General features: G+C 50.8%; 2 protein-coding genes across 6 annotated transcripts in view; one reads left to right on the top strand and one right to left on the bottom strand.

Annotated features, from left to right (window-relative positions):
* P2RX4 (purinergic receptor P2X 4) overlaps positions 1-25448 on the bottom strand; it is a 28220-nt gene extending 2772 nt beyond the window's left edge. Inside the window, exons 1-12 of one of the 5 annotated variants that reach the window (XM_033075949.1) lie at positions 25298-25448; positions 24622-24769; positions 23140-23211; positions 22975-23047; positions 22410-22506; positions 22182-22262; positions 21954-22095; positions 21493-21629; positions 20089-20182; positions 19939-20004; positions 19757-19852; positions 18471-19059 (exon numbers count right to left, since the gene is read on the bottom strand). In XM_033075949.1, coding sequence (XP_032931840.1) covers positions 19042-19059; positions 19757-19852; positions 19939-20004; positions 20089-20182; positions 21493-21629; positions 21954-22095; positions 22182-22262; positions 22410-22506; positions 22975-23047; positions 23140-23211; positions 24622-24769; positions 25298-25428 — 1155 coding nt within the window. In that variant the 5' untranslated portion in view covers positions 25429-25448 and the 3' untranslated portion in view covers positions 18471-19041. The other 4 variants (XM_033075948.2, XR_004419692.1, XM_033075950.1 and 1 more) reach the window with 4 other exon arrangements.
* On the top strand, positions 934-17561 carry CAMKK2 (calcium/calmodulin dependent protein kinase kinase 2). The gene is made up of 18 exons (XM_033075947.2): positions 934-1054; positions 5142-5246; positions 5606-6074; positions 6803-6850; positions 7253-7306; positions 7439-7490; positions 7581-7714; positions 8262-8298; positions 9067-9088; positions 9383-9471; positions 9609-9808; positions 9888-9941; positions 10398-10471; positions 10838-10925; positions 11172-11267; positions 11824-11952; positions 13814-13914; positions 14275-17561. Exons 3-18 carry the CDS (start codon positions 5778-5780, stop codon positions 14345-14347), a joined length of 1548 nt encoding a protein of 515 aa, XP_032931838.1. The 5' UTR covers positions 934-1054; positions 5142-5246; positions 5606-5777; the 3' UTR covers positions 14348-17561.
* Positions 25449-25997: the final 549 nt, after the last annotated feature.

Genomic DNA, 25997 nt, shown 5'->3' with positions numbered 1-25997 from the left:
TTTGTGGAACGCTGGTGATGGTTTATTCTGTCCCTGCTGTTTTAACCAACACGGAGCAGTTTAATCCTTAAAATGTTTGGAGCACCAACTGCATCACGGTAAGTGTATAAATCTGAATTTTAGAGTGGCTTCCAAGATTCTGGTCAGAAACACAGTGTTTATCGACAAAGCTGGCCTGGCTCTACTCTGGGGAGCTTGACAGTGTCAAAAGTGGTGCCCACAAAGGCGCCTTGAAGCAAAATGAGGAAGAGGGTTTGGCCAGCTGTGGCATTTGCATCTGCTCAAGGCTGAAGCTGTTGCTTCATGAAAAGAAAACCAGCGGTGAGCTTGGTGCAGAAATGGTGCTGGATGTGAATAAAAACAAACCCCAAATACTGGACAAAGCAAGGGCTGTGCTTGTCGGGGGTTAAAGGCCGTGCCCGTGAGCTCTGTCACAGCACTACAGAGCTGCAAGTTGTGTAAGAACTGTTTGGTGGTGGCCTCTGTGACATTTCCAAACAACTCTTTTCCAAACCGCCCCTTTAGGCGATGGTTTGGGCAGTCGCTCAGTGCGGGGGAACTGGCGCAGGTAACCCGGTTTGCCCCCAGCCGAGCCGAGGCTGGAATCGCGGTGTTTGCTCGGGGGCAGGGGCAGGAAGGGCGGCGGGGGACGCGGGGTTGGTGTCACTCCGAGCCCGCAGCGGGGTCAGCGACAGCGGGACCGGCCGGGGCTCCGCGCTGCATCCCGCGGGGCCCGGGGGGGAATTAAACACTGGGCAAAAAAAAAATTATAAATAAACAAAAGAACAAAACACACCCCAAGAGCGGCTTACAGGGGGCGGGCGGGCAGGATGCGGCTGCTCGGGGGGAAACCTGCCCTTCCCCGGGGCGGAGCGGGGCCTCCCTCTCTCTCCCTCCCTCCCTCCCTCCCTCCTTCCATCGCTCCCTCCCTCCTTCCCTCCCTCCTTCCCTCGCTGCCGCCGCCGGAGCGGAACCGAAAGCGAAGGCGGCGCCGGGCAGCCGCGCTCCGGCCCAGCTGCGGGGGCTGCGGGGTCCCGGGGTCGCTCCCGGCCAGGTCGGTGCTGCGGGAGCGGGCGGGGAGGCCGGGCGGGCCCGGGCGGGGGATGCGCCCGCGGTGGCGGAGACAAAGCCGCGCCCGGAGGGACCGGGCGGGCGGGGGCGGCCGAGCCGGGGATGGAGCGGGGATGGAGCGGGGATGGCGAGCGGCATCGCCTCCGGACGGGGCTCTGTAGCGGGCGGCCTGTGCGGACACCCCCGCGGTGCGGGCTCGCTGCTGTCATTTCCCCATCCCGGCCGGGCACCGCGCCGTGGCCGCCCGGGCCCCGCTGCCCGCCCCGCTGCCCGCACGTGCGGCGGGACCCGCGGGGACGGAGCGCTCTGGGACCGGGCGGCCACACCGCGGGTCCCACAGACCCCACGGAGATCCTGTCCGGGGGGTGAGGGCCGGGATCAGGGGTGCCATGGAAGGATAGGCCATGGGGTTGGGCAGAGGGCGGGTTTTAAGGTCAAGGGGTGAGCGAGAAGCGGGGATGGAGCTGGTGGAGAGACTGTGTACAGAGGACGGGTCTCGTTAGGAGCCACAGGTTGGGTTGCTGCGAGTGACACATGGTTAGGAGGTGGGATGCAGCCCTGCAGCCACGTGCACGGCACAGAGCATGATGGTGACAGTCAAGGCTAAGAGCAGAAGTGAGATGACCACGGGAAGCCGGTGTGATGGAGCTGCGGGCTGACTGCAATGCTGCAGGGGCAGAAACCACCCCTGGGCACAGGACCAGGTTGTCCTCAGGGCCAGGGGGACCCGGGGAGAGGATGTGTGCTGGTTGTGGGCACCAGAGCTGCCTTCATGACCAGCCACAGAAACAGCCTCTCTCCTGGGAGAAGTAGCCCCAACCTTCCCTTGGCTCTCCATGAGCACTTTCTCTTGGGAAAAGCAGCCAACAAACCCCAAAACCCATACCTGAGTGTGCTGTGAGAGATGTCTGATGGACCAGTGCTGTTCCAGGGAGGTAATTTGGAGGAGTCTTGGCTTTCAACTCTGCCCTAATGTCTTTTAAGTGGTGTTCACGAGCTGCTCTCATTTCCTCTCTTGTGGGCATCATGGGCTGGAACTGATGTTTCCAGGAAAGCTGGGAGCTGGCAGTGCTGGACAAGGTGATCTTATCTGTGCCCGTGCTCAACACCATCTTTGGAGCTCATGCCCTTCTGGGATAATTATTTACTGCTCCAGCAGTATTAGGCAAAATTATAAAAAAAATCTTGGTAAAGACGTTTTTGTGACTCCTATTGAAACCTGCTGCTGGATGTTGTGACACTACAGTGCTACCAGTCTGGCTTTGCATTTTTTTCCCAGTTCTTTCCACTCTGTGTTAGCTGGGCCAGGCAGTGCAGGAGGCTCTTCCATTCACCCTGGGGATGATGAAACATTTCGTTGCTGGGGCACAGGGACTCCAGAGGGGCACAGGCACCTGTTTGCAGTATCTCATAAATTTAGGTGTCCTCTAACTTCTAGAGAAGCTGCTGAGAGATTTTTTTTCCCATTAAAAGTCAGGTGGGGGATGCATATGGTCTTTGTATACTACAGTGACTAATATATTTCTGGCAAGGTCTGTGCTCACCCGTAGGAAGGGAAACTGTGATCGATGCCCCCGTTGCTGCAGATGACACCACTCTTGGCACGGGCACTTCCACCGCTGACCGTGACCGGGGAAAGCAAAATAGCCACTGGACTCTGCCCAGGGAGACCAATAACTGCCCCAGGCTGGCCCTGCCTGGCTTTTAACCAACCTTCAGCAGTAGCAAGGGAGGATCTCTACGATTCAGATCAGCCCTGGTTTTGGTGTTTTGAGTTCAGTTTTGTTATAAGCAGCTGAAGTTGCTCTTTGTGAACTGACCCCCGTGGAAGGATGGATGGAGGGGTCAAAGCTGAGCTGCCACCAAGTCTTACTTCCTTGGGAGGGTCTGACCCTGACACTGTGTCTGGCCTTGCCACAGTGACACAGCTGGGACGGCGAGGGTGCAGCCCCGGCATCTGGGCAGAGAAACAGCTCCGGGGAGGGAAGGGCAGGCAGATGCATCCCTATGCTCTGATTTAAATCCCTGCAGCCAGGGCTGGCTGCAAGGTGTCACCCTCTGCACTCACCAGAATCGGTCAGCATGTTCCCCTCCCAGCACATCCAGCAGGGCCCGGGCGGGGCCCAGGCGCTCTCAGCAGAGCTGGGGTGGCCCGAGGGGGGCTGTGAAAATCCCTCACCCTGGCAGGGGCTGATTTCACTCCCATTCGCTTCCGCTCAAGCCACGTGGATGCTGAGCGAGAGGGAGAGCTGCTGCCAGGGTTTCACAGACCTCTTTTCATTTTAATATCCCTCTCCTTGCTGAATTAGATGCGAGACTGATTGCTTCGATAATCCTGCTGCAGCCGCTATGGGTTATATATGGATTGCAGCCAAAAGCTGTGCCGATAAATCATTCCTATACACCAGGCTGTTATATTTCCTGAGGATTTTGTGGGCATGTGCTGCTCCCTTTTACATAAGGATCTGCTGGAGTTCATACCAGAATGTGCTGTTTTTCCCCAGGCAAGGGCCTGGATGGGTTGGCGAAGCCAAAGCCCCTAGACTGTATTTTCTCTCTTTGGGATTACTGCCCTCCTTTCAGCTACTTTACTTTTTTCTCTGGCTGGGAATTCAGCAGTTCTGCTCCTCCTCATAGGCTTATTACAGGTAACAGGGCTGTGTCCAACAGTGTGACCTCACTTTTGGGTGTCTCTCTGGGGAGGTGTAATCTCAGAGGGCAATTTCTTAAAACCCCCATCCTCTGACCCTTTGCACACATGCAGAGGGAAAACCTCTCTCGTTTCCCACTTCAGCCAATGTTACAATGGGGCTTGGACGAGTTTTAGTTTATAGAGCCTGGGGAAGCCTGCTTGAATTAATCAGACTTGATATGTTTATCCTGGTCAAGCCAATTAACTCCCGCCGGCCAGGACCCGCTCAGCTCTCAAGTGTGACTGAGACTTCATAACTCAGTTCTGCTCAAGCCTGGCAAAGTTTCTCAGGAACCCTTGGAAATCAGGATGCAGGTGATGCTGTGAGGGCAGGATGGGATGCCCAGCTGTGCTGTGGCACTGCTGGGGATGAGTGTTGCTACCAGCAATGTTCCTGGGGTGGTTTCATCCTGATGAGCTGCCTTTTTTGGTGTGGCTGCAGAGCACGGTGAGGGTAGAGGGCACAGCATTCTGGATCAGCTCCGGCTTCAGGGCAGCTATTTATATGTGCCCACTGGAGGGGTGCCCAAAGCAGGCCAGGCAAATGGCCTGGAGATGCATCCCTGTGAATTCAGGATGAATGGGGGGGCTGCCTGTTTGTTTTAATCCATTTGGGACTGCATTAAACCACGCTGCCGTGGGCTGCCAGCAGCACTGCGGGGGGAATTTGACTTGGCTGGTAGCTCCTGGCTCTCTCATCCAGCAAAGCCCCATCCAGGAGCGGATTCAGCCCCACGAAACTTGGCGTTTCTGGAATAGTTTGTCCTTGTTGCTGTTCATTGGCTTATTTATAGCCTCCCCATCCCTGTGCTTCTCCCTACCTCGGAGCAGCGAGCGGTGCCGCGTTGGCTTCAGCTCCAGGCCGATCCCACTTGGGCACAAAAGCTCTGGTTTATAGATCAGTGTTGAAAACAGCAATTAGGGCATTGTGAAGCCTCGAGGACGGGGGAGACAATTTGATTTCTGTACTTGACCCATAATTTCTGCTGGGCTGATTCAGAGTGGTTGTGCTGCGGGTGCAGCACGGAAACTTCAATGGAGATGAGTGGAGCTAATTTTAACTGGCCGCCTCGTCGAGGTGTGGGAACCAGGCAGAAAAACGCCTCAAACTCTGTTCCTGCTTCTGGGCTGGTTGTTTCAGGATATTTTTTTTCACTTCCTTCTGTGGCAACTTGTTAACCTAGAAATTAAAAACAGCACCAGTGTTGGGGCAGGGAAGAGCGATGGTTTACAGCCAACCAACCACTGAACAGCTTCAGGTGCTGTGGAGTGCCTGGGATGTGTGAATTAACATAATTTTCTCCTCTTTTTAAATTATCACTTAATTATTTGATTTTTTAAAAAATTTGTTGCTAACTGTTTTCTCATTTATCTCAAGGTGTGGGGACCTGAGTTTTGCACAGAAGGCCACAGGAATCAGTGGCAATGATGAGCTGTGGGAGAAAGCAGTGAGCCAGGGGGCTGGTCCTGCACCCCACACTTGGTAAGTGGGTCCCTGAGCTGCATTTTCTGAAGGGACTTGGCAGAGATGTGCCCACTTTGAGCAGTAAAGTGGGGAACAGAGTAGTATTTATGCTGGTATAATGCAATTCTTTATCCTGCCCCTTTAAAACAACCTCTTTGGAGTATTTCCATAGTGGTGAGGATGGAACCCTGGGGTTGAGGCTGGCTCTGGCCTGTGGTCTGTCCCATGGCAGGGAAATTGTGCATCCTGGTGCCATCCTGCACCGCTGCCCTTGGCTTCACCATTCCCTGTGCAATGAATAAATCAATCTGCAGCACAAGGACCAGCAGGAAATCCCGCTATCCAGAGAGCCTGGCTGACCCACCCTATGTTTGCAGGCACATCTCCCCAGCACAGCATGGCCAGGATGAGGCCATCAGTCCCTCCAGGCCGCCACGTGTCCCCAGCAGCTCGCCCGCCCCACAGCCCCTGTGCTGCGCCGGAGGCCGCGGCCGCCGAGCCCCCGCGGCGCTGCGGGACCCCCCGGCGCTGAGCCCCGGCCACGCCAGCATGGCCTCGCTCATCGTGGTGACCGAGCACGACGGCACGGGGAGCGCCAGCGAGGAGGAGATGGACGTGCCCGGCAGCGAGGCCTTCGGGGATGGCCGCAAGCTGCACCTCTCCGGCCGCAAGCTGTCCCTGCAGGAGCGGCCGCAGCCTGCCCGCTCGCCCGGCCACGGGGACACCAACCAGCGCTTCATCTACCCCTCCCTGCCCTACTCCCCGGTGACGTCCCCGCACTCCTCCCCACGGCTGCCGCGGCGGCCGACGGTGGAGTCCAACCGTGTGTCCATCACGGGATTGCAGGTGAGGGGGGTGAGTGTTACAGATGAGTGGGATGAACACTGTAGGTGAGTGGGATGAACACTGCAGGTGAGGGGGATGAACGCTGCTCCTGCGGTTCTCCTGCCCCTATCCGCCTGATTTTCCCACCATGGCATTTCTTCTCACTTGTTTTTTTTTGGATAAACCCCCATGGGATATCTGCAGATGTGTGGCAGGGGGCAGTGGGACATCCTGGGCCATGGGGACAGCTCTCAGGGAGGTGAGATCCCAACTCACCGGTTTTTGTGCCTTTTGCTGATGCCACCAGCTCTCACGGCTGTGTTTGATGGAAGCCAGGATGTAGCACAAATTTCTTTCTTCACCCCTTCAAAATAAAAAATCAGAGAAGTTCACTGAGATCTGAAGAGAAAACAGGCCTGCCTGCCCCCAGCCTGACAGAAAACAGGCAGCAAGTGGCTGCTTTGCCCAGAAGAAATAAAATTACTCGGCGCCAGGTCGCCAGCATTAAACCCCTCAGGGCTCTCGCAGTGGCTCTGGTTCCACATGAGTGGACAGGACAGGATTGCCTGCCCAGTTAATGTCTGCAATTAGCCATCTATAAACACACCAACGTGTGGCTTGGTGGGTGGCTTTGGTGGCAGGATGAGGTGTGAGTTTGCAGAGAGAGTTTTGCTAGGGATTTAAAAGGAGAAGAGCAAATGTGAGCAGTTTTGTGGCTCATGCCAAACTCCCCTGCTCTCTCCCTACAGGACTGTGTGCAGCTCAACCAGTACAAGCTGAAGGATGAGATTGGGAAGGTGAATATTGGGTTTGGAGTGGAATGGGGGGATTGGATGTGGGGCTTGCTTTCACTTTCCAGTCATGGGAATGCTCCAGAATGGGAGCAAGTCCAGCCACTCACCATGGCAGCTCTTTGTTGCTCGCTGTTCTGTTCTGAGTGGTGCCAATTGAATTACATATTTTTAAAATCATTACTAATTTTCCCTCTTCCCCCTCCCACCCACGCAATGGGGCATTTGAAGCTTTTCTTGGCTGTCAGTGTGATGTCAGACCGTACACCCCCCTGCTCGTCCCAGCATCGCCCACCAGCTCTGTGATCCCTGTGGGCTGGGTTTGTGGAGGAGCCCAGGGCTCTGTTTGGTGATGTGGGTTTTCTGGATTGTCCCTAACTTGTGCCCCATGGCTGTGCCCCTCTGCAGGGCTCCTATGGGGTTGTGAAGCTGGCCTACAACGAGGATGATAACACCTACTATGTGAGTAACACAGAATCCACAGCAGGGCAGGTGGGATGGGATGGATCCCCTCTGCTGACTCCCTGCCCCATCCCACCAGCCACATTTTACCCTTGACTCTCCCCAAATTCCACATTTGTTCCCTTCTTTCAGGCAATGAAGGTTCTCTCAAAAAAGAAGCTGATGAGACAGGCGGGCTTCCCCCGTAAGTGGCCTAGAGCCTTTTGGGGTGGGGGATATTTTGGGGATCCTGGGGGATTGTTCCCAGCTGGACACATCTCTGCCTTCCCCACAGGCCGCCCGCCGCCCCGCGGGGCCAAAGCTGCTTCCGAGGGCTGCGTGCAGCCCCGAGGGCCCATCGAACAGGTCTACCAGGAGATTGCTATCCTGAAGAAGCTGGATCATCCCAACGTGGTGAAGCTGGTGGAGGTAAGTGCTGATCTCTTCCCAAAACTCATCCTTGAGCGTGATGGAGTCTGAATGCTGCAGAGATGGGCTGGGTGAAGGGAATGACCCCAGAAGGGGGCAAGGGAAACTCCTGCCTTTGGGAGGATTGTATTTTCCTTGGTTTAGACGGTTTTTTATTCTTAATATTTCTTCTGTGGAGGAAACAAGTGCTGAGACAGGTTTTGGGGAGAACTGGTGTTTCTGTGAGTTCAACAGTGCAGCTGCCTTGCCCTCCACCCACTGCCTCTATGAAACAGTCCAAAAATCAAGAATTAAGGATGTGCAGGCTGGAGTTTATCTGGCTCGTGAGTCAGATGATGCTTCCTGTGTGTTTTAAATATTTGCTTCCTTGAAGTACAGCTACATCTCTGTCCTCTTTTTTTCTCTACTCTTGTGGGGAATGAGATGAGCAGACCATGCTGATGGTGCAGATGGTGCAGAACTGAGATGGCTGCTAAATAAAATATTATATGCTTAATTTGCAAAGTTTTCTTGGCATTTTTTAATTGCCTTTTGCTTCTTTTGGCAGGTCCTGGATGACCCCAGTGAGGATCACCTGTACATGGGTAACTGTCCACTGCCCTGGGGTATCAGAGGGATGGGGGAAAAGGTTCCCACTGTGTTTTGGAGCAGCTCTGTGTGCAGGGCTGGGTCTCTCCTTCACTGTGGGTATAGGCTGGATGTGCTGGAGGAGCAAATGAGATGCACTCTGGGTTGTGAACAGAGACAAGACTGCTTTATAGCACTTTATTTGCATTAATTTGACACCAGGGCGTGTGCCATGAGAGGCACCAGTGTTGAGGCTCTCAACTTTGAAGCTGGAATGATAGAAAGCAGTTTTATTTCTCTGGCTTTGGGAAAAAGGCAAGAGTTTTATCCAAGGTACAAATGAGCCACATCCCAACCTGCCTGGCAGACTGCAGTTGTTGATTCAGGTAATACACAACTTTTGAAGAAATAATTTGTTTTTCCATCAGTTGTGTTCAGCCTGTACTAGTGGAGGAGCATGTGATGCCTTCATGGCCAAGTGCTGAGGTTTGCTCAGGGTGTGGGCTCAGCCCTTGTCATGGCAAATTGAGTTTTTGTGTGCCATGGAGGGCACTTCATGATGCTGAAGCTGCAGCACTAAGAAGATAGTTGGCAGCATCCCCTTAACTGAAAACGGGAGCAACCCAAATGCCACGTGCCTTGCATGAGACAGCATCTCCTTTTTAAAAATAACATCGTATTTTTAGAATTTTTGTCATTAAAATAATTGCTTTTGTGCTGAGGCCGTGCTCACAGGAGCCATACGCTGTAAGTGATGTCTAATCACCTTTTCTTTTGTCTTGCAGTGTTTGAACTGGTGAAGCAGGGGTGAGTACTAAATTCCAGATTTAATCCTACTAAGACTTGAACATGAGATGGATTTGTGGGTGGCAGAGCTTGGCCACCCAAGGTGGGACCGGGGTGCAGAGGTGATGGGGAGGATCATGGTTGGGTTTGAGGTTTGAGTAACATTTCCCTGGCCTGGTTACAGCTGAGTATAGCCTGTGCACTGTGTGCCTGTGTTTGGGGTTGTGTGCTGTCACCAGGCAGTGACAAAGCCTTTGGGCCCTGTTTCACCACATCCAGGTGGGCAATGAACTCTGTTCTCTGTTGCCTTTGCAGTCCTGTGATGGAAATCCCAACCTTGAAACCTCTCAGTGAGGACCAGGCTCGGTTCTACTTCCAGGATCTGATCAAGGGCATTGAATACTGTAAGTGTCTCTGCAACAAGGTGGGACTTGGGGTTTTTTTTTCTGAACTCCTGGAGCTGCCTTTCTGCTGGTGAGCAGTGCTGTTTCTGGTGGCTCCTTTGCTGCTGCTGCAGCACTCATTGTTTCTCTGGCTGCAGTGCACTATCAGAAGATAATCCATCGGGATATCAAACCTTCCAACCTCCTGGTGGGGGAAGATGGGCACATCAAGATCGCCGACTTCGGAGTGAGCAACGAGTTCAAGGGAGCTGATGCCCTCTTAACCAACACAGTGGGCACTCCTGCCTTCATGGCCCCAGAGACCCTCTCAGAAACCAGGAAAATCTTCTCTGGAAAGGTATTTAATAGCAATTTGAAGGTTTCTGCACACACAGAAATCTTATTGTAAATGTAAATACGCTTTTTTCACTCTGCAGGCTTTGGATGTCTGGGCCATGGGGATCACACTGTACTGCTTCGTGTTTGGGCAGGTAAGGAGATGGATTTTTCAGTGCTGTTGATGTTTTGGGGGGTTGGTTTGTGCATCCCATTTTCCAGGTAATCAGTGGGACTGGCATCTTGTGTCCCTGTTTGAGCTGAGTGGAGATGAGGATGTGTGGATGGAAATGGGAAACCTTGCCTGTCCCTGGGATGGGTGCAGCCAAAAGGATTTGGTTTCTCTTCTTCCCCAGTGGAAAAAATTCTGTGCCTGGGCAGACTTTTTAGGAAAGTAGCTCTTACAGTAATTGGTAATTTTTGGTTAAATGTTTTTTTCATTGTGTTTAAAAGTAGACATTGCTATAATTGTAAATCTTCTGGAATTTCCCTGTAACTGGATCTTTGCTTTCCTTCAAACCCTGTGAGATCCTGATGCTCCTCTGGCTGCCTCACTTCTGCCCCTTAACAGAGGTCGTTGCTTTCCTCATTGCTCTTTTTCTTCATGGTAGTGCCCTTTTATGGATGAAAGGATCTTGAGTTTACACAATAAAATCAAGACCCAAACGTTGGAGTTCCCAGACCAGTAAGTACTCAAAAACAAAAACAACCCATCAACCCTTATTTTACAGCTCATTTAAGTTGATTCTCAAGCACTGCCTGGGTAGGGCTGGCACTGCTCTGCTGTGGTTTTGCAAAACTCAGGCTTTGAGTTGGCCTCTCCCTGCCCTGTACATGTGGGATCACACTTCACATTGCCTCAAAAGGGAATATTTTGCTTTTTCTGGGGGTTTGGAGAGAAGGGGTGTACAAAAACCCACAACTGCCTTGCTGTTGGGGCTGGAGTCCAGCCCCTCTGCCCAGAAGGTCCATAGCAGCTGGCACTGAGGTGAAGAACAGAGGCAGCACCCATCCCTTTCCCCATCTCATCTCTCCCTTCTTCCTTCCACAGGCCAGAGGTTACAGACTTCTTGAAGGATTTGATTACACGGATGCTGGATAAAAATCCTGAAACTAGGATTTCAGTCCCAGAAATCAAGGTACTGACCCAGCTTCCTGGTGCTGGCTGTGGCTTCACTTGTGTTGGGTTCTCCTTGCTCAGCTTTTTTTGGGAGTCAGTTTGATCATGCCAGGCTAGGTCCTCCCCCTGTGCCCAGGGCCCCTGGGCAGGTAAGTCCCAGCTCCTTCCCCTGCTCTGGGACCTGCTCAGCTTTGGGACCTTTGGTGCCTATAGAAGTTGCAGGCAAAAGGAAATCCCCTGAGTACAGTATTTCCTCTGCTACCAGGAAAGTACTGTGCAACAGCCTTTGGCAGGAGATTTCTGGTCCTTCGCCCCTGCGGGAGCCTGGAAGGGGCGAGAAGCTGAGAGAATGGAGACCAAGGTAGGGGGAAAGGATTGCGGGGGAATTGCGGAAGCATTTTGTGCTCCTGCAGCCGACCAAGTCACCAGGTGTGTGGGCAAGGAGAAACAGGGGTTCTGCCTTCAGCTGTGGATTAAAGCAGGTCCAGGACGAGGGCTCAGTGGGTGTCCCCATCACTGCTGCTCATATGTGTGGACTGGTGGACTGGAATAAATCTCTCCTGCCTCCTGGTGCTGTCTCAGCCCTAAGATGAGAGTGAAGACAGGTCTCCTTCCCTACAGCCCGGAGATGCCAGTGCTGCAGGTCTCCAAGGTTATGGCTTGGTTGTGTAGCTGGGGCCAGCGCTGGCTCTGGAGGATTCACACCACAGCATTTTCTGCTGTGGGCTGTGCAGCTCCTGGCAGTGCTGGGGTGAGCTGGGTCACCAGTGACATGGCACAGCCCTGCCCTGCTCCCTGGTGTTTCAGGAGCACGTAGGGGCCATAGCTTGGATTAGGAGATGCGTTTGCCAGGCTTGTGTTGTTTGAGTCATGAAAAAGAGGAAATCGTTCCTGACAGGCTGTGTTATTAATTGAAGTTGCACCCTTGGGTCACCAAGAATGGAGCGGAGCTGCTGCCCACGGAGGATGAGAACTGCACCCTCGTCGAGGTGACGGAGGAGGAAGTGGAGAATTCAGTCAAGCACATCCCCAGCCTGGCCACCGTGGTGAGTACAAAGGAGTTGATGTTCTATGGATGTACAGCAGGGTCCATGCTGCCTTCTGGGGTTCACTGCTGAAGGGCAAAAGCATTGGGCAGGATTAGAGCAAAGACCTTCTCTCTCTTGGAAACAAATCCTGCAAGACACTTGGGTGTCTCAGGGTCTCAGCAGCTCACTAGACGTGGCTGTACCCCACGGTGCAGAGGAATATTTTAGAGCCATTCCAAAGGTAGCTGGCAGTGGGTTGCTGGATTTCACACTTGAGCTGGCTGCCTAAATATCACTGTATTTGCTCAGGGCAAAAGAGCATCTGTTCCAGAACCTGCCTGTGGCCAGGAACAGGTGTTCTGGCCGGGCACAAGGAGCTCCTGCCCTGTTCTGCTTGTCCAGCTATGGGGGCTGTGGAGCTTCCCAGGATGGAGATTTTATCTGGGCCACGACGTGCATCAGCCCCCGCCTGGAGCTATTCTTGGTGACTTCATCTCATCTCTTTTCAAGCTCAATTTTTATTCTCTGCAACCCACTGTGGTGGTGAGAACCACATTGTAACCCTGTGTGGAAAATGAAATCCTTTCTGGTTTCGAACCTAATGATTTCTTTGGGTGCCACCAGCCCTTCTGTTAGGAGAAACAGCAAGTGACCATTCACAGTTCCTGGCATGGTGTTATCTGCCTGTAGGCACCCAGACTGTGATTTTTTTTGAAGAACAGGTTTCCCTTTGAAGCCCCTTTTCCATCTCATAGCTGTGCCCACATCTGGCCTCATTTCTGGAGCTCTTTCCCTTCTGAGTACCCTACAGAGACCTCACTGACTGCAGACATGTGAATACTCAAACTCTTGCTGTGCCTTGTGCTGCCCAGGCAGAAAAAGCAGATGTTGCTCTAAAAAGATCACCACTGATGAGGGGTTTGCCCCCTTTTTCCTGTTCAGAGGGGACTTGATCAGTAGGCTCAGTCTTCTCAGCCTCATTGAAAGCCAGGTGTGTTCAGCACAACTCAAGGCAAATCAGATTTTACTGCACCTCTTTGACTCCTGAATAACACACTGCCTCCAGGCAGATGTGGTATTTCCACATTTGCATTTGATCTTCAGAATTACCCTCTGGTGCCTGATCTTTGTGCAGCCAAGTGCAGGCGTTGACGCTCCAGTACGAGATCCACTCACGTGGCTTTGACCCTAAAAACACCCTCAGACACAGAACAGCTCTCTGTGCCCTGCTGAGCAGAGAAACGAGGCACAGAGCGATGAGAAGCAACATCAGATGAAGCCAGGGGCTCTCAGGGATGCCTCTGCTCAGGCAGAGTCCAGTGCTGCTGACCTTGTTGTCTGCTCCCACCAGCAAAGCAAGCTGGGGTATGCCAGGGAAGAATCCTGACACATCTCTGTTCCCACCAGTCTCTGATTGGTAACTTTGTATTTTGCAGCCAAAACTGAACAAATGGCCAACTTTTCAGTTTGGTTTCAGATGAACATTCAGGTACAATTGCGCCAGTTCCTTCCCCTCTCCCTTTCCAGTGGATTATTTTGCCAGGTGATCATGGAGGACTTGGAATTTGCAGGTACTGGATGCAGTAATCAGTAAAATGTACTTCTGGGGAGGAAAAAAACCTCCTAGACTTGGCTTTGCTCTCCTTTCCAGCCTCTTACACCTAGTGTGGCTCTCACCTGCAAGGGTTTCAGATGAGGATACAGCCCTTGCATTAAGCAGCTGGACACTTGCAAAGATGCTTCCTTCTGATTTTTATTAATAAAGAACTTTGACTTGTTTTCACTAGTTTTTTTAATTACTTGGGCATGTGAGTTGGATGTTCCTGTTTCTCTTGAGTGAAGGAAATGCCCCCCTGATGAACTGCATTCTGTTTTGCAGATCTTGGTTAAAACGATGATCCGGAAGCGATCCTTTGGGAACCCGTTTGAGGGGAGCAAGAGGGAGGAGCGGTCACTGTCTTCGTCTGGGAACCTGCTGCCGTAAGTGTCATCTCCTCACCTTGGCCCAAGAGACATTTGCAGCTTCTTCTGATGCTCTGGAGGAGAAATTAAATAGTTGGGCTTTGAAACTTTCATGGGGGCCATGACTGCGACATTCACACCCCATCTGCCTGAGCTATAACTGCTTTTTGGGATTTTTGTGACATGGAATATCCTGCTGTTCTGATGGGATGAAAAACATCTTTTTATGGCACTTCCAGCCTGTTACCTGGGGAGAGATGACACATGCTCAGCTTCCCAAAGATCCCATGGCAGGGAAGGGGCAGAAACTCGTGTCTCATGGCCTGCTTTGCCTTTTTCTGAGTCGCTCAGCAGCTGTTCTGTTCCCTTTGAAAACAGGAAACAAGGCAGTGAAGATAACCTGAAATGCAACGACTTGCCCAACGTGGGAGAGGAGGAACTTCTTTCTTGAACATGGACTTTACGGTTCTGTGGAGCAGCTCAACCCAGGGCACGTCACCGAGCGTGCACTGGGGACGAGGTGACCAGAGCCCAGAGCAAACACAGCATGACATGGCGCTATCTCAGTACAATGCTGGATGTAGAGCTCACATAGCAGCATGTTATCACACCTTATCAGATCCCATTATTTGCCATAAACACGGAACATCTCCCATCCCTTGGACTGCTGACTTCTGGTGGGAGAGGCGCTGGCGGACAGTGGAGAGGTGAGCGGTGGTGGTGAGCAGCAACGGGGCTTTGCAAAACAAAACCCACAGCAGCCAAAGGAAAATGGGTTTGGAACTGCTTTTAGCTGGTTTTAATGCCAAATAATTTGCAGGGACCGATGCCAGCGTCCCAGGGGCACGACGCCCATCGCGTGGCCGTGGGCACGTGCAGAAGGGTGAAGCTTTTGCCAAGTGGGATACACAGCAGTAAAACCAACCACACGTGTGCACTTTGAGAGTTCACGACCTACCAGGAATGTTGTTGCATCTATTTCTTGTCGTTCTGGTTTGTTTTTAATTGACACCTTTTTAACTGCATGGGAACAAAGCAAAAACCCACCTTTTCAGCTTTTTAAAGAATGCCTACCTTTGTGAGCCAAGTTGTATGAAACAGCATTTTCAGGACGTTCAGAAAGTGAAGTTAATTACCCCCTCAGGTAATTAACACCTTTCCAGAGGCCTTGGTGTGACCTGGACTTGGTAAGTTAGGTATTCAGTGTATGAAAGGAAAAGGTATTTAAGGGCTTAAGTTCAGTTTGAACTATTTTTGCTGCAGACATATGAGTGAAAGGTGGTGTTTAGAATGTTTTAAACAACAGAAGAAGCACTAACAGTATGTTTCTAAATCTTTTACTTGATCTAGGTAGATATACTATAAAATATAAAATTCAGGGTAAAATCCTTCACTTCCATGTACATTACATGGTTTACTACAATTTAAAATAATACAACTTATGCTGTTTTTAAAGTATAGACTTAGGGCTTGCTTAGAATTTAAGATCTTAATGATTAGCTAGTAATTTTCAAAGAAACGTTTGTTTTCCAAACTCTTAATCTGGATTCTGGGGCCAATGCTATGTATTTTTTGCAAGTTTGTTACCAGTAATTCGTGAATGCCTGTGGATCAGAGGCTTGTTAGTAAATTAAGTGTATATCTAGTTCATGGATTGTTTCTTACGAAGAGCTCTTTCACCTTCAGTCAGATTACTCTGATTATTTGTGGTGCTTGTACAAAATAACAATCTGTCATGTGGTGGGAGAGACTCTGGTGTCCAGACTCACTTTCCCAAGTTCTCTGTGCTCGGACAAAGCTGGAGAATGAGGAGCCAGGGTTTGCCTGAGGAAAGGGGTCACGGTAAGTACAGCTGTTCTGTGGGTGGAGTGTGGGACTAGGGGGAAAAAGTCTGATTTTTTTCCTGTCTCAGTCTGATGTGTTTGTGTGACCTTGAACGAGGCATTTGATGTACCTGACAGAGAAGGAGGATTTGAGTCTCCCAAGATTGTGAGGGACTGATAAGGTGTAATTCTTTGGCCTCAGGAAGAAGACACTAGGAGACTGCCAAGTGTCTTGATTAATTGTATGATCTCTGCCTGTTAACCTGGCCATGGATGCCCTGCCTTTAGAAAGTGACCATTCCCTTGTCTTCCTTTATTTTATCCTGAACAGCACAAGCAGCAGTGTGCCAAGGTCCTTGGCCCTGCTGCAGTCAGACCTGGCCTGGTAATTCTAGGTTAAGACTGGTTCTTGTTAAGGCCAGGACAGCATTAGCAAGGGTGCAGATGCCTACCCCAACTGTCCCATACACCTTTTGATAACCTGAAGTGATGTTCCCCTTAAATTGCAATTTATTATGGAAGTATTGTGCTGCTGGCCTCTCTCCAAAGCCAGTGAGGACAGCTGGTGGTTTAGGAGCAATACTATGGAGTTTGGAGCCATAAGACATGCACTGTTTTCCTCCCATTTTAGTCCGAGGCTATGCCAAAGCCCTGCAGCTTCAGCTATGGGAAAACCAAACAGGTAACCTGGGGGCCAGCACTACTACAGCTGCCTGCTCCCCTTTTCCTACACAGGACTTTTCATTGTGGAAATGTGTGTGAGTGGGCAGCCTGGTTCTCTAACCCTGCAAATGGACTTGATCTGCCAAAAAAAAAAAAAAAAAAAAAAGGTAAAAAGCTCGGGGATCCGATTCTTTGTAGGTAGTGCATAGTAATGTGTGTGGTGTGTTTGCTAGAGGTGCGTTGTAGAGATCTCTGTGCTGCCCATCCCTGGTTGTGATTTGTCAGGTGAGACAGTTTACATTTACCAAACAGGTCTGCCAGGTGTAACGCAGCTTCTCAACAGCTGTACCATCTCCCTGATGCCCAGCCAGTCCCTGGGCCTCAGATACTCCCACTGATCAGTGTCTGACTGCCTGCATGGGCTTGGTTCTAAAGGATGCTAAACTCAGCACTTCCCCAAGGTGCTCTCCAAACCAAGTGTTCCCTCGGTGCAGGCTCTGGTGGGGCTGCAGCCAAATGCACATTTCGGAAAGAAACGCAATGTGGATTTTTCTGGTTGGTCAGCTCTGTTGAAAGCATGAAGCGTGGCCGTGTGAGAGAGATCTCTCTAAATGCATGACCTGTTAGAGAAGCTGTACTGTGTATATAAACCTGCTCAGTTCCCCAGCTGCTGTTTCTTAGTAGTAATGCTGGCTTTCTCCTTATAGTGAAGTGAACATTTTGCTTGTGCCTTGGAACTGGGCGATAGCTTGATTTCCCCACTCCCTTCCTTCCAAGCAAGCCCGGTGCTGATTGTGGGCTTATTGCTGGGTACTAAGCCTTTTTGGCTCTGAAAGCACACAGGAAAGTGCTAAGGGGAAACCAGGCCTCTTATCTGAGTAGTTTTCCATGGTGGTCCCCTCTTACCTATCAGGCAATCGATCTGTTTCTTTTCTAAGGTCCTGAACTATTCCTGATTTTTATACTGTTTGTTTAATGACCAAGGCTTGTGTTTAACTCCCACCCCTTTATTATGCATTTAACTTTATCAGGTGTATCAAGTTTAAATACTGTGTATTTACCACTTTTAAATTATATTATCTAAGAAGAAAGAATAAACCAACAACTAAGTGTTTTCCACACAGGTGTTCAAGCTTCACTGTACAAGTTGAAATAAATGACATGCAACCAAACTCAGAATTAGTTGATCAAGTGGAGCCATTATTTTGTTTGAGTGGTGTTCATCAAGCTGTGAGAGTTTGGTTGTTGAAAGAGGAATATGAAAGCATTCTCCTGTGTTAGTGAAGTTTGGTGCTTTACCTTTACTGGGGTCTTGGACTAGGATGAGATCACAGCAATTGGAGCCACTGTATAATCCAAGCTGAGCATTCACATGCACAAGACTGAGTGCTGACTCTTGGAAGGGCACTCTTGGAGCTGGGACACAACTTAGTGCTCAACAGCAGCAGGCACATAAAGAATAAAACAAAATGATAAACTGTGGTTTACCCACTGTGCTGCTGGAGAAAGGCAGCCAGGATGCTGGAGGTATGGAACAGATCTCAGGGCTCTGGAACACCAGGAAAGGTTCAGAGAAAGGGAAGACCTGGACTTTGTGGGTTAATGGGATCACTGGAGGTGCTCAAGGCCATGTGAATGTAAAAGCCAGCAAATCCACTTCAGTCAAATTGTGTAAACTCATTAAATAGAGCAGCAGACACAGGGTTGGTAAACAGCATGGGAGGTGTGCCAGGGTCTGTTCTTCCAAGCAGTTCAGACCAGCACTCAGATAAAGAACCCAAGATCTTGGCCTCTGACTTACAAGTCTTTTCCCTTGGAGAGGGTTTAAAGCAACAGACATGGACAAGGTGTCAGGAGAACCAAGGCAGAGCAGCTGTAGTTGCAGCAGCACTTCTGCTGAGAGAATCAAGAGGCAAAGGCCACAGAGCCCCGGCTCTGATAGCCCCCCACTAACAGCTGGTATGTGGGGAGAAATGAACAATCAAAATCCAGCTTGCAGAACTTCAAGAGAGCTGAGGGAAGGTGGTATTTTATTAAAGTAAATTTTAAAGTAATAGCATAAAAATTAAGACAAAACAGAAACAAAAGTTCTGTAACCAGTAAGCCATTTATCACAGCACAATGGAACAAGAGTGCTTTATTTTGGTCTGTGGCCCCTGGAGCTTGGAGACCCAATTAAACAGTAGGTACAGGCTCAGCTAATCTTCACAATCCTTCAGGGAAAGAAAAATGACAACAGCAAGGAGCTGCTGTCCCAAAGTTAGGGACCTCCTGGCAGTGGCCATGTTCACTTTAAGGAAGAATCTGTGCCTATTGTCCTGTGCCCTCTGCTGTCAGTGAGCTCAGGGACAGGAGGACTGGCAAAATGATGATGCCAGAGCTGTCCCAGGCTCAGCCACTGCAGAGGTCTGACATAAAGCACAATTTTCCCTCTGTGCTTAGTGCAAATAACCTGGAAAGACAGCAGAAAAGGAGCAGACCCAGTTCTCCCTGGGACTGGCTCCCAAGTAGTAAAGAGTAGTGAAGATGGTCCCTTTCTCAGTTAGTCTCCCACTTTCTTCCAGCAAATAGGGGGTGGTCTCATGGCAGGGTCAAGAAATGTTTCCAGCAGCAGTTCAGAGCAGCAGTTGGTCCTGCAGCACCAGGAGTTCAGTTTGTTTCATGTCTCACCAGCTCCCTGCAAGGATCAGAGATTACAGTTCTCTGCCAGAAACTCTTCTTTCTCCTGCTTTCAATTACATAAAATCCTTTGCACAGGCAAGCTACTTTACTTTTGCAGTGGCACAAGGTGTTTTGATTGAGAAATCTGCCCTCTGCAGCCACACTTTGCACCAAGAACAGGGCTGTAGGGCTGAGCTCAGTCCTCAGCACCAGTCAAGCAACCAACGAAATCCTACTGACCAAACAGACCATTTGGACCCTGAAGGGAGCTGTAACCAGCTGTCAGCACACTGGTCTCAGAAAATACCAACCCACTGAATGGGTTTGTTCAACTGCAGGAACCCCAAAAGCCAAGAAGGAAGGATTTAATGGGAACAGGGCTGTTCCCTACAGCTCTCAGAAGGCAAATGCAACCCAAACCCAACTGGGTTGCAACTGCAATCCAAAAAGGAGGTGCAGTAGGAGCATGACAAGTTCTTGAACATATATTTTCCTCTCCAAGACTGGTTGCCCAGGAAACATGACAATATTGGTTTCTAGTGCTCTTCCCTGCAACAGCTTTGAGGTAAAAATTAGCTTCTCTGACAAAGTTTCCTTAGAACTGTGGTTCAAAATCCCCACTTGATGTGGATTTTCTACATCCTGTTTCAGAATCTCTGCAGACTCAGAGGAGGAAGCAAGTTTGCCTTTACCCTGCCTTTGTTGATGCTTACCAGTTCATAATCCTCCACATACTTGTATTTCTTCTCACGATAGTAGTATCTTTTCTTCATGCAATACAGAACAAAAACGTCACACAGCACTGTTGCCTAGCGGAGATTGAAAGAGTTTAAGGCAGTGACCCTCAGAACTGAGGCACTAATCCAGAATCGAGTCCAAGTGCAGTGTCACTTACCACACCGAACAGCGCCAAGCCAGAGCCGATGTTAATCATGGTAGGAATTACATCGAATTTTCCTGCCTAGAAGACAGTCACAAGCCTGAGCATGCTTTTCAGCATCTCTGAAAGCCCTTGCTACAAGACCTCCAGGAACTGTCACCCTACCTTTCCAAACACTATGATATCAAAGCGGATGCCATAAGCTTTGACAAGCGTCCGTGAATCAGTGCCATCGCTATTCTTGTAGTATTTTGCAAACCTGCAGAAAAGATAGGTCAGAGCTTAGCTGGAAATTTTGAGGTTTATGTGATCGTGCAACATCCAGGTGTGTTCCCCATCCCAAGAGGATGGGATGAACATTGGTACTTCCAGCCACAAGCCCCGAGTGATGGATATTTCATGCTGGCAAGCTCATATAGGAGAAGAGCCCAAAGCAGGTGAATTCAAGACAACAGTGAGCACCAAAAAATGAGGAAACTTGCAAGGCACAGGAAGGTGAGAAAGCAGCTTTAGCAGGGGAGCAGAAGGACCAACAGGAAGGATTTCGGCTACACGAGAGAGGCAGGGAGGCGGCTGCAGGGGACCAGGCAGCCACGAGAGGGCAGGGCCGGGAGCACCCGCGCGGCTCGGCCCGGCACACAAAGGCTGCTCCGTGTCCCGCAATGGTGACAGCAGGCAGACGACAGGGAAAAGGGATGAGAACAAATAAGTGAGATCAGACTTACTCCGCCACGTGGTTGACTAAGCCAGGAGGAAGCAGAGGAGAGGGTGGAAGAGAAGAGGAAGGATTGGTAAGGGGCTGTACCAGACTCTGAAGTTAGCAAGAACATTTCAGATCCAGCTGTGATATCTTCCAGATGGTCCTGACACCCCAATACGTGGCACCTCCCAAACACATATTTGTGCTCTGCACAGCTCCTCAGCAAATTCATCCAAGTTCCACCCAAAGATCCTCTGTGCTAAGTGAGATTTTGTGATTATAAAATAACAGCCCTGAGCCATGTTTCCTCCCAAGCAGGAATCCTGCAAGGACCTTGGCAAGGGGGTCAATCCATACTGTTACAGTCTGAGCCTGGATGCAATCAGCTGCCAGCTCTGGGCTGGTGTTTTACTGGAAGTGCTGGCCAGAACTGGTGGTGGTGTATGCCAGGATACTCCTGGTGCAGATACTGACAAAGCCACTTTTACAGGTTACTTTTTCCCCCAAGCAGTGTGAAGGACATGCTTCAGTCTCCCAGCCCCACCTGAGTCCCCTCAAATTCTGCCCTATCAGCACACTCTGAGACAGTCAGTTGTTCCACTGCCACCCCATTGATCAAACAGCCACCAGAAAGCTGATGGAAACATGAGTAAGGCCCTCTGATGCAATCAGTGGAGCTTCACTGACCTGCCCCCTCTGCTGTGGTTGGCACACAATGAGGATCCCACCTGCTCTGTCTTACAGCACTGAAAAAGCTCTCCAGGTTTTCTCCTGTTGCTTTCCAAGCACCATTGAAAGCCCCAGACTACCACAACTGCCAGTGGCAGATGGAGTTGCAGGGACACCAGGTGCCCTCCACACCACATTACCTGAAGTTGTAGCCAGGTGAGACAGTGTGGGCAGAGTCCTTGTTGTCGAGGCGCCGGAAGGAATATTTTGGCACACAGTGGGAGGCGGCTCTGTCCAGGTTGCAGTCCCAGTTGATCTGCACTGCCATGACTCCACCCTGGCAAGTGGAGGAGAGGAGGTGATGGGCAGCCCAAGTGCACAGCCAGCCCAGCACTAGGCTCTCTGCTGACCAGGACCTGATTTACTGGCTCTAATCCCAGGCTCAGTCCAACACTCCTTTCTGTTGCTACAGAATCTTGCACATAACCCCACCCAAACAAAGCAAGGACAATTATTTGTTAAGTAGAATTGACTCCAGTCCCTCTGGCCATCCTGCAGCTGATCTGTGTTCTGTGGCTTATGCCACAAGACAGAGGAGACAAACCCCTACCATTCCTCTTCTAAAAACATCTAAAGCCCAAGAAAAGGGTCTGCCAAATACCTCCACAGCCATTTCCTGGAAGTCCTGCCCTGCAGCTTCAACTATTTTTCCTAAACGGAAAATAGGGCAGAAAGGATCTGTCTGGGCATCGTAGATGCAGTTCTTGAGGTAGGTGGAGTTGATAGTGGGGAGGATGTTTCGCCTGCAGGAGAACAGAAAGAGGAGAGTTGTTGCATCCTCTTTACTGTCCATGAAACCAGACAGTGTGATCACTCTCTCACTATTTACTTGCTGAAGTTGAACTTGCGGTACCAGATGTTGTTCTTCACCAGAAGGGTGAAGTTCTCAGCTTCCCGCAGGAACGCTGGCCTGCAAAACAACAGGGAAACACAAACAGCTCTGCAGTGTCCTTGGTGTTCATCTCTCCCAACAGCATCTCAGTGGGAGAAGCATCAGCTGTGCCCCTTGAGCCTGCTCTCAGGAGGGCACTGGGGAGTAGGAAGACAGAGCACTCACCTGGGTATGTGATAGTCATCCTCCACGGGGCACCACGCAAAGACTTCACAGGTCTTAAAGCTGCTGTTGTACTGAACACACTCCCCAGTCTGGATGCCTGGAAAGACATGCGCTGCTGAGGTACTGCTGAGTGTTTGACCTGTGACATCCCCTCACTCCATACGGTGAAAGCAATTTTCCCAGAGGTGAAGTGCCACTACCAAAACCCACATTATCTTCCATTGCAAGCGTAATTTCAGAGAAAGAAGCATCAGGTGCTTTTCCCAAGTCAAATCCTCATCCATGCGAAATACTGCTTCAGGGACTGAAGGCCATGAAAAAGCTTCACACTGTTTGCTAACTCACCAAAGCCCCCATCTACCCATAATCCACCCAACACAGTCTAAATTAATCTGGTCTAAATCCACCAGAACAAAAATCTGAGCTTCTACTTCAGTTCTATCACATGTGAGAGAAAGAGAACAAGGAGACTGAAGTGAAATGCTGCTTCCTTCACAGCAGGGAAGGCACAGCACAGGGGCACCACAACCCAGACTGAAAGGAGCCTTTGCAGCAGGTTTCTTACCGCTGCTGTGGGTGCTGACATATCCTGGCACACAGTTGTTATTCACCTCGCACTTTGTTTGATCATCTGGGAGCTGGAGAGGAACAATAGTTACATAAAACCCTGAGAACCCTCTCCCCCACACTCCCACACACAAGGCAGGATTAAAGCAGATTCTGCACCTACCTCCGGGCAGCGGCCTTGGCTCTGGTTCAGTGTGAGTATCGCGTTGGTCATGACAAACACGGTGTTCTCACCCTGAGCATGCAAAACAAGCAGGAAACTTGTGAGTCTGCAAAGAACATCCAAGGCACTGCACCAAACATCTCTGTGTGACAGAGCACAGGTGGCTCAGCAGAGGGGACTTGCTCTGGACACTGCTGTGCAGTGCTGAAGGAGCAGATTCCTACGTGCATTGTTCTGTTTGGCCAGAGGAAGGACTGTGGGACTGGCAACTCTCTCTGTCCTCCCACTCGGCCCAAAGTTCCTCATTCACATTATGAAAACAGAGCTCACACAGCTCCTCTGGGGAGTTGTAAGGGAGGCGCAGAAACAGAGCTCCAGCTGCAAGCCAGAGCACAACTCCCACAGTTTCTTTTTGCAATACATCAGTTAGGAGTTTGCCCAGTCCCATTTCTTCAGGGAGCACTATTTTGATTACTTTACTTTCACTACTTTCAGATCTGTACAACTCCAGATCTGTCATCTCCTTCCGCTCCACTGATACGCAAATATGACCACTCAGCTGAAATCTGGCTGATTTTTTTTCTGCACCACATGTCATGCAGACAGAGGGACCCACAACCAGCAGCCTGGCTGTGCCTGCCCAGCCCAAAGGCCATCACATATGGCCCACAGAGCACAGACTCCCACAGACAGAGTCAATCAGTAACAACAGCAATGCTTCCTGTTCAATTCCACATCAGGTGACTTGCAGGCTGTTCCTGTGGCTTCTGCCAACTTAACTTGGGGTTGTTTGCTTTAGAAAGCAGTAAGAAAGATGACACGTGGTTATTGATGCAGCTTCTTCCTGACACTTGCAAAGTTCTTTCTCCTCTGCCAGGTGCTGTTGCAAGTCTTTGTGGGCACCATGGACAGTGGGATCAGTGCACCCCCAGAGAAGGAAAAGCTCCAAGGGGAACTTAGAGCTCATTTGAGTACCCAAAGGGGGTTTATAAAAAGGAGGAAGGGGGACTTTTTACACAGGCAGATAGTGATAGGGTAAGGGGGAACAGTTTTAAACTAAAAGAGGAGAGATTTAGATTAGATATTAGGAATTCTTCACTCGGAGGGTGGAGAGGCCCTGGCACAGGTCGCCCAGAGAAGCTGTGGATGCCCCATTCCTGCAAGTGTTCAGTGGGCAGGGCTTGGAGTAACCTGGAACAGTAGCCCTGCCCACAGCAGAGGGGTGAAATGAGATTATCTTGGTTGCTTCCAAACCCAAACCATTCTACGATTCTACACAAGCACACACACTCACAAACACACTCACACACTTTTCTTCCCCAGGGCAGATGCTCAGCACAATCTGCAATAAAGCAAAGCTGCTTCATTCTCTCGTATCATAGCCAGGCTGGAGCCAAAGCTGCTCCAGCTCTCAGTGGACCTTAGCAAAGCAGCAGCTGTTTGTTAGAAAACCTTCTCTCTGCATGTAGAAGTGATTGATACCTGAGGAGGGATGACATAGTCAGCTACATCCCAGATCCTGGCTCCCAAGAGGGATGTGTTGGTCAGTGCCACTCCCTTCACCTTCGTGGTTACAGAGCTGACCACAGCATCAGTTTCCTGGTAGCCTTTTTCCCACACAAAAACCCACCTGAAAGAGAAGGATTGCAAGAAACAATAAATAAACACCACAAACAAGTTCAGGCTGGAATTTCTCCTTTTTCCATGTCACTTGAAAGGGCCATTCCAGACAGTTTCACAGCGTTTCCTTAGAAAAGCGTCATCGGATTGGCACTCTCCTGTCTGATTGTTGGGGTGATATTTTTAATTTTTTAATTTTCAGACTGGTTTGCAGGGTATAATTTGCTTTTATGCCCAGCTGGAGGAACGCCAATCACCTCCTGAGACAGTCCCACGCCGGAGGGGCCCTTGGGCTATTCGCTTAAAAGTTGGACCTGATCCTTGCGGGATTCTTTGCAGCTCAGAATATTCTACGATTCTGTCCACAATCCCAGCTAAGGCTGCCCAGTTAAGCAGCGTCGGGGAGCTCCGGGCTCCCTTCAGCCCGCGCCGCCCTCACGGATTCGGTCCCGCGGGCCCTGAGGGAGGGGGCGGCTCCCGCCCTCAGCCCCGCGGGCTCCGTCCGTGCCCGGCTCCCCTCAGGGACAGCCCCGCTCACCCGATCACATAGGCGAGGATGCCGAGCTGCACGGCGCGGTTGATGAGCCCCACTTTGCGGCTCCGGATCAGCACGATTCGCGGGGTGTCGTACTCGAAGAGAAAGCTGTGGAGAGCCCCGCAGAGCGCCATGGCGGCGGCCCGGAGGGAGGGAGGGAGGGAGGGAGGGCGGCCGGCACGGAGCCGTCCCGGGCCGGGCCGCGGCTGCCGCAGCCCCACAGCGCCCCGAGCCGCCCGCCGAGCGCTCCCGCAGCCCCGGGGCTCCCAGCAAATTGCCCGGGGCCAGCGGAGGCTGAGGCACCGTCAGCCGTGGCTTTTCCACGTCTGTTTTCACAGAATCACAGAACCCATCAGGTTGGAAGACACCTCTGCAATCATAGAGCCAAGCTGTCACCGAACACAACGTTGTCAAATGGAGCAGAGCACCGAGTGCCACGCCAGTCTTTATTTAAACACTTCCAGGCTCGGTGTCTCCACCTCCCTGGGTACCCTTTCCGGGAAGAAATTCTTCCTAATTCTTCCTAGTGTCCAACCTAAACCCACCCTGGCATAGTTTAAGTTAGTGCGAGGACCAAGCCACTGCCTGCAAAAGAGAGCAGAGCATATTGAAGACTGTCACCTTCCCATCCACAATGACCAAATTCTTTATTTATCCTCTTGCAGAATTAATCTTTGCTATAAAAGCAGGGATCTACCACCCA

This window comes from Catharus ustulatus, chromosome 18 (genome assembly GCF_009819885.2).
Source record: "Catharus ustulatus isolate bCatUst1 chromosome 18, bCatUst1.pri.v2, whole genome shotgun sequence".
NCBI classification, from domain to species: Eukaryota; Metazoa; Chordata; class Aves; order Passeriformes; family Turdidae; genus Catharus; species Catharus ustulatus.
This window is presented reverse-complemented; position numbering and strand designations above follow the sequence as displayed.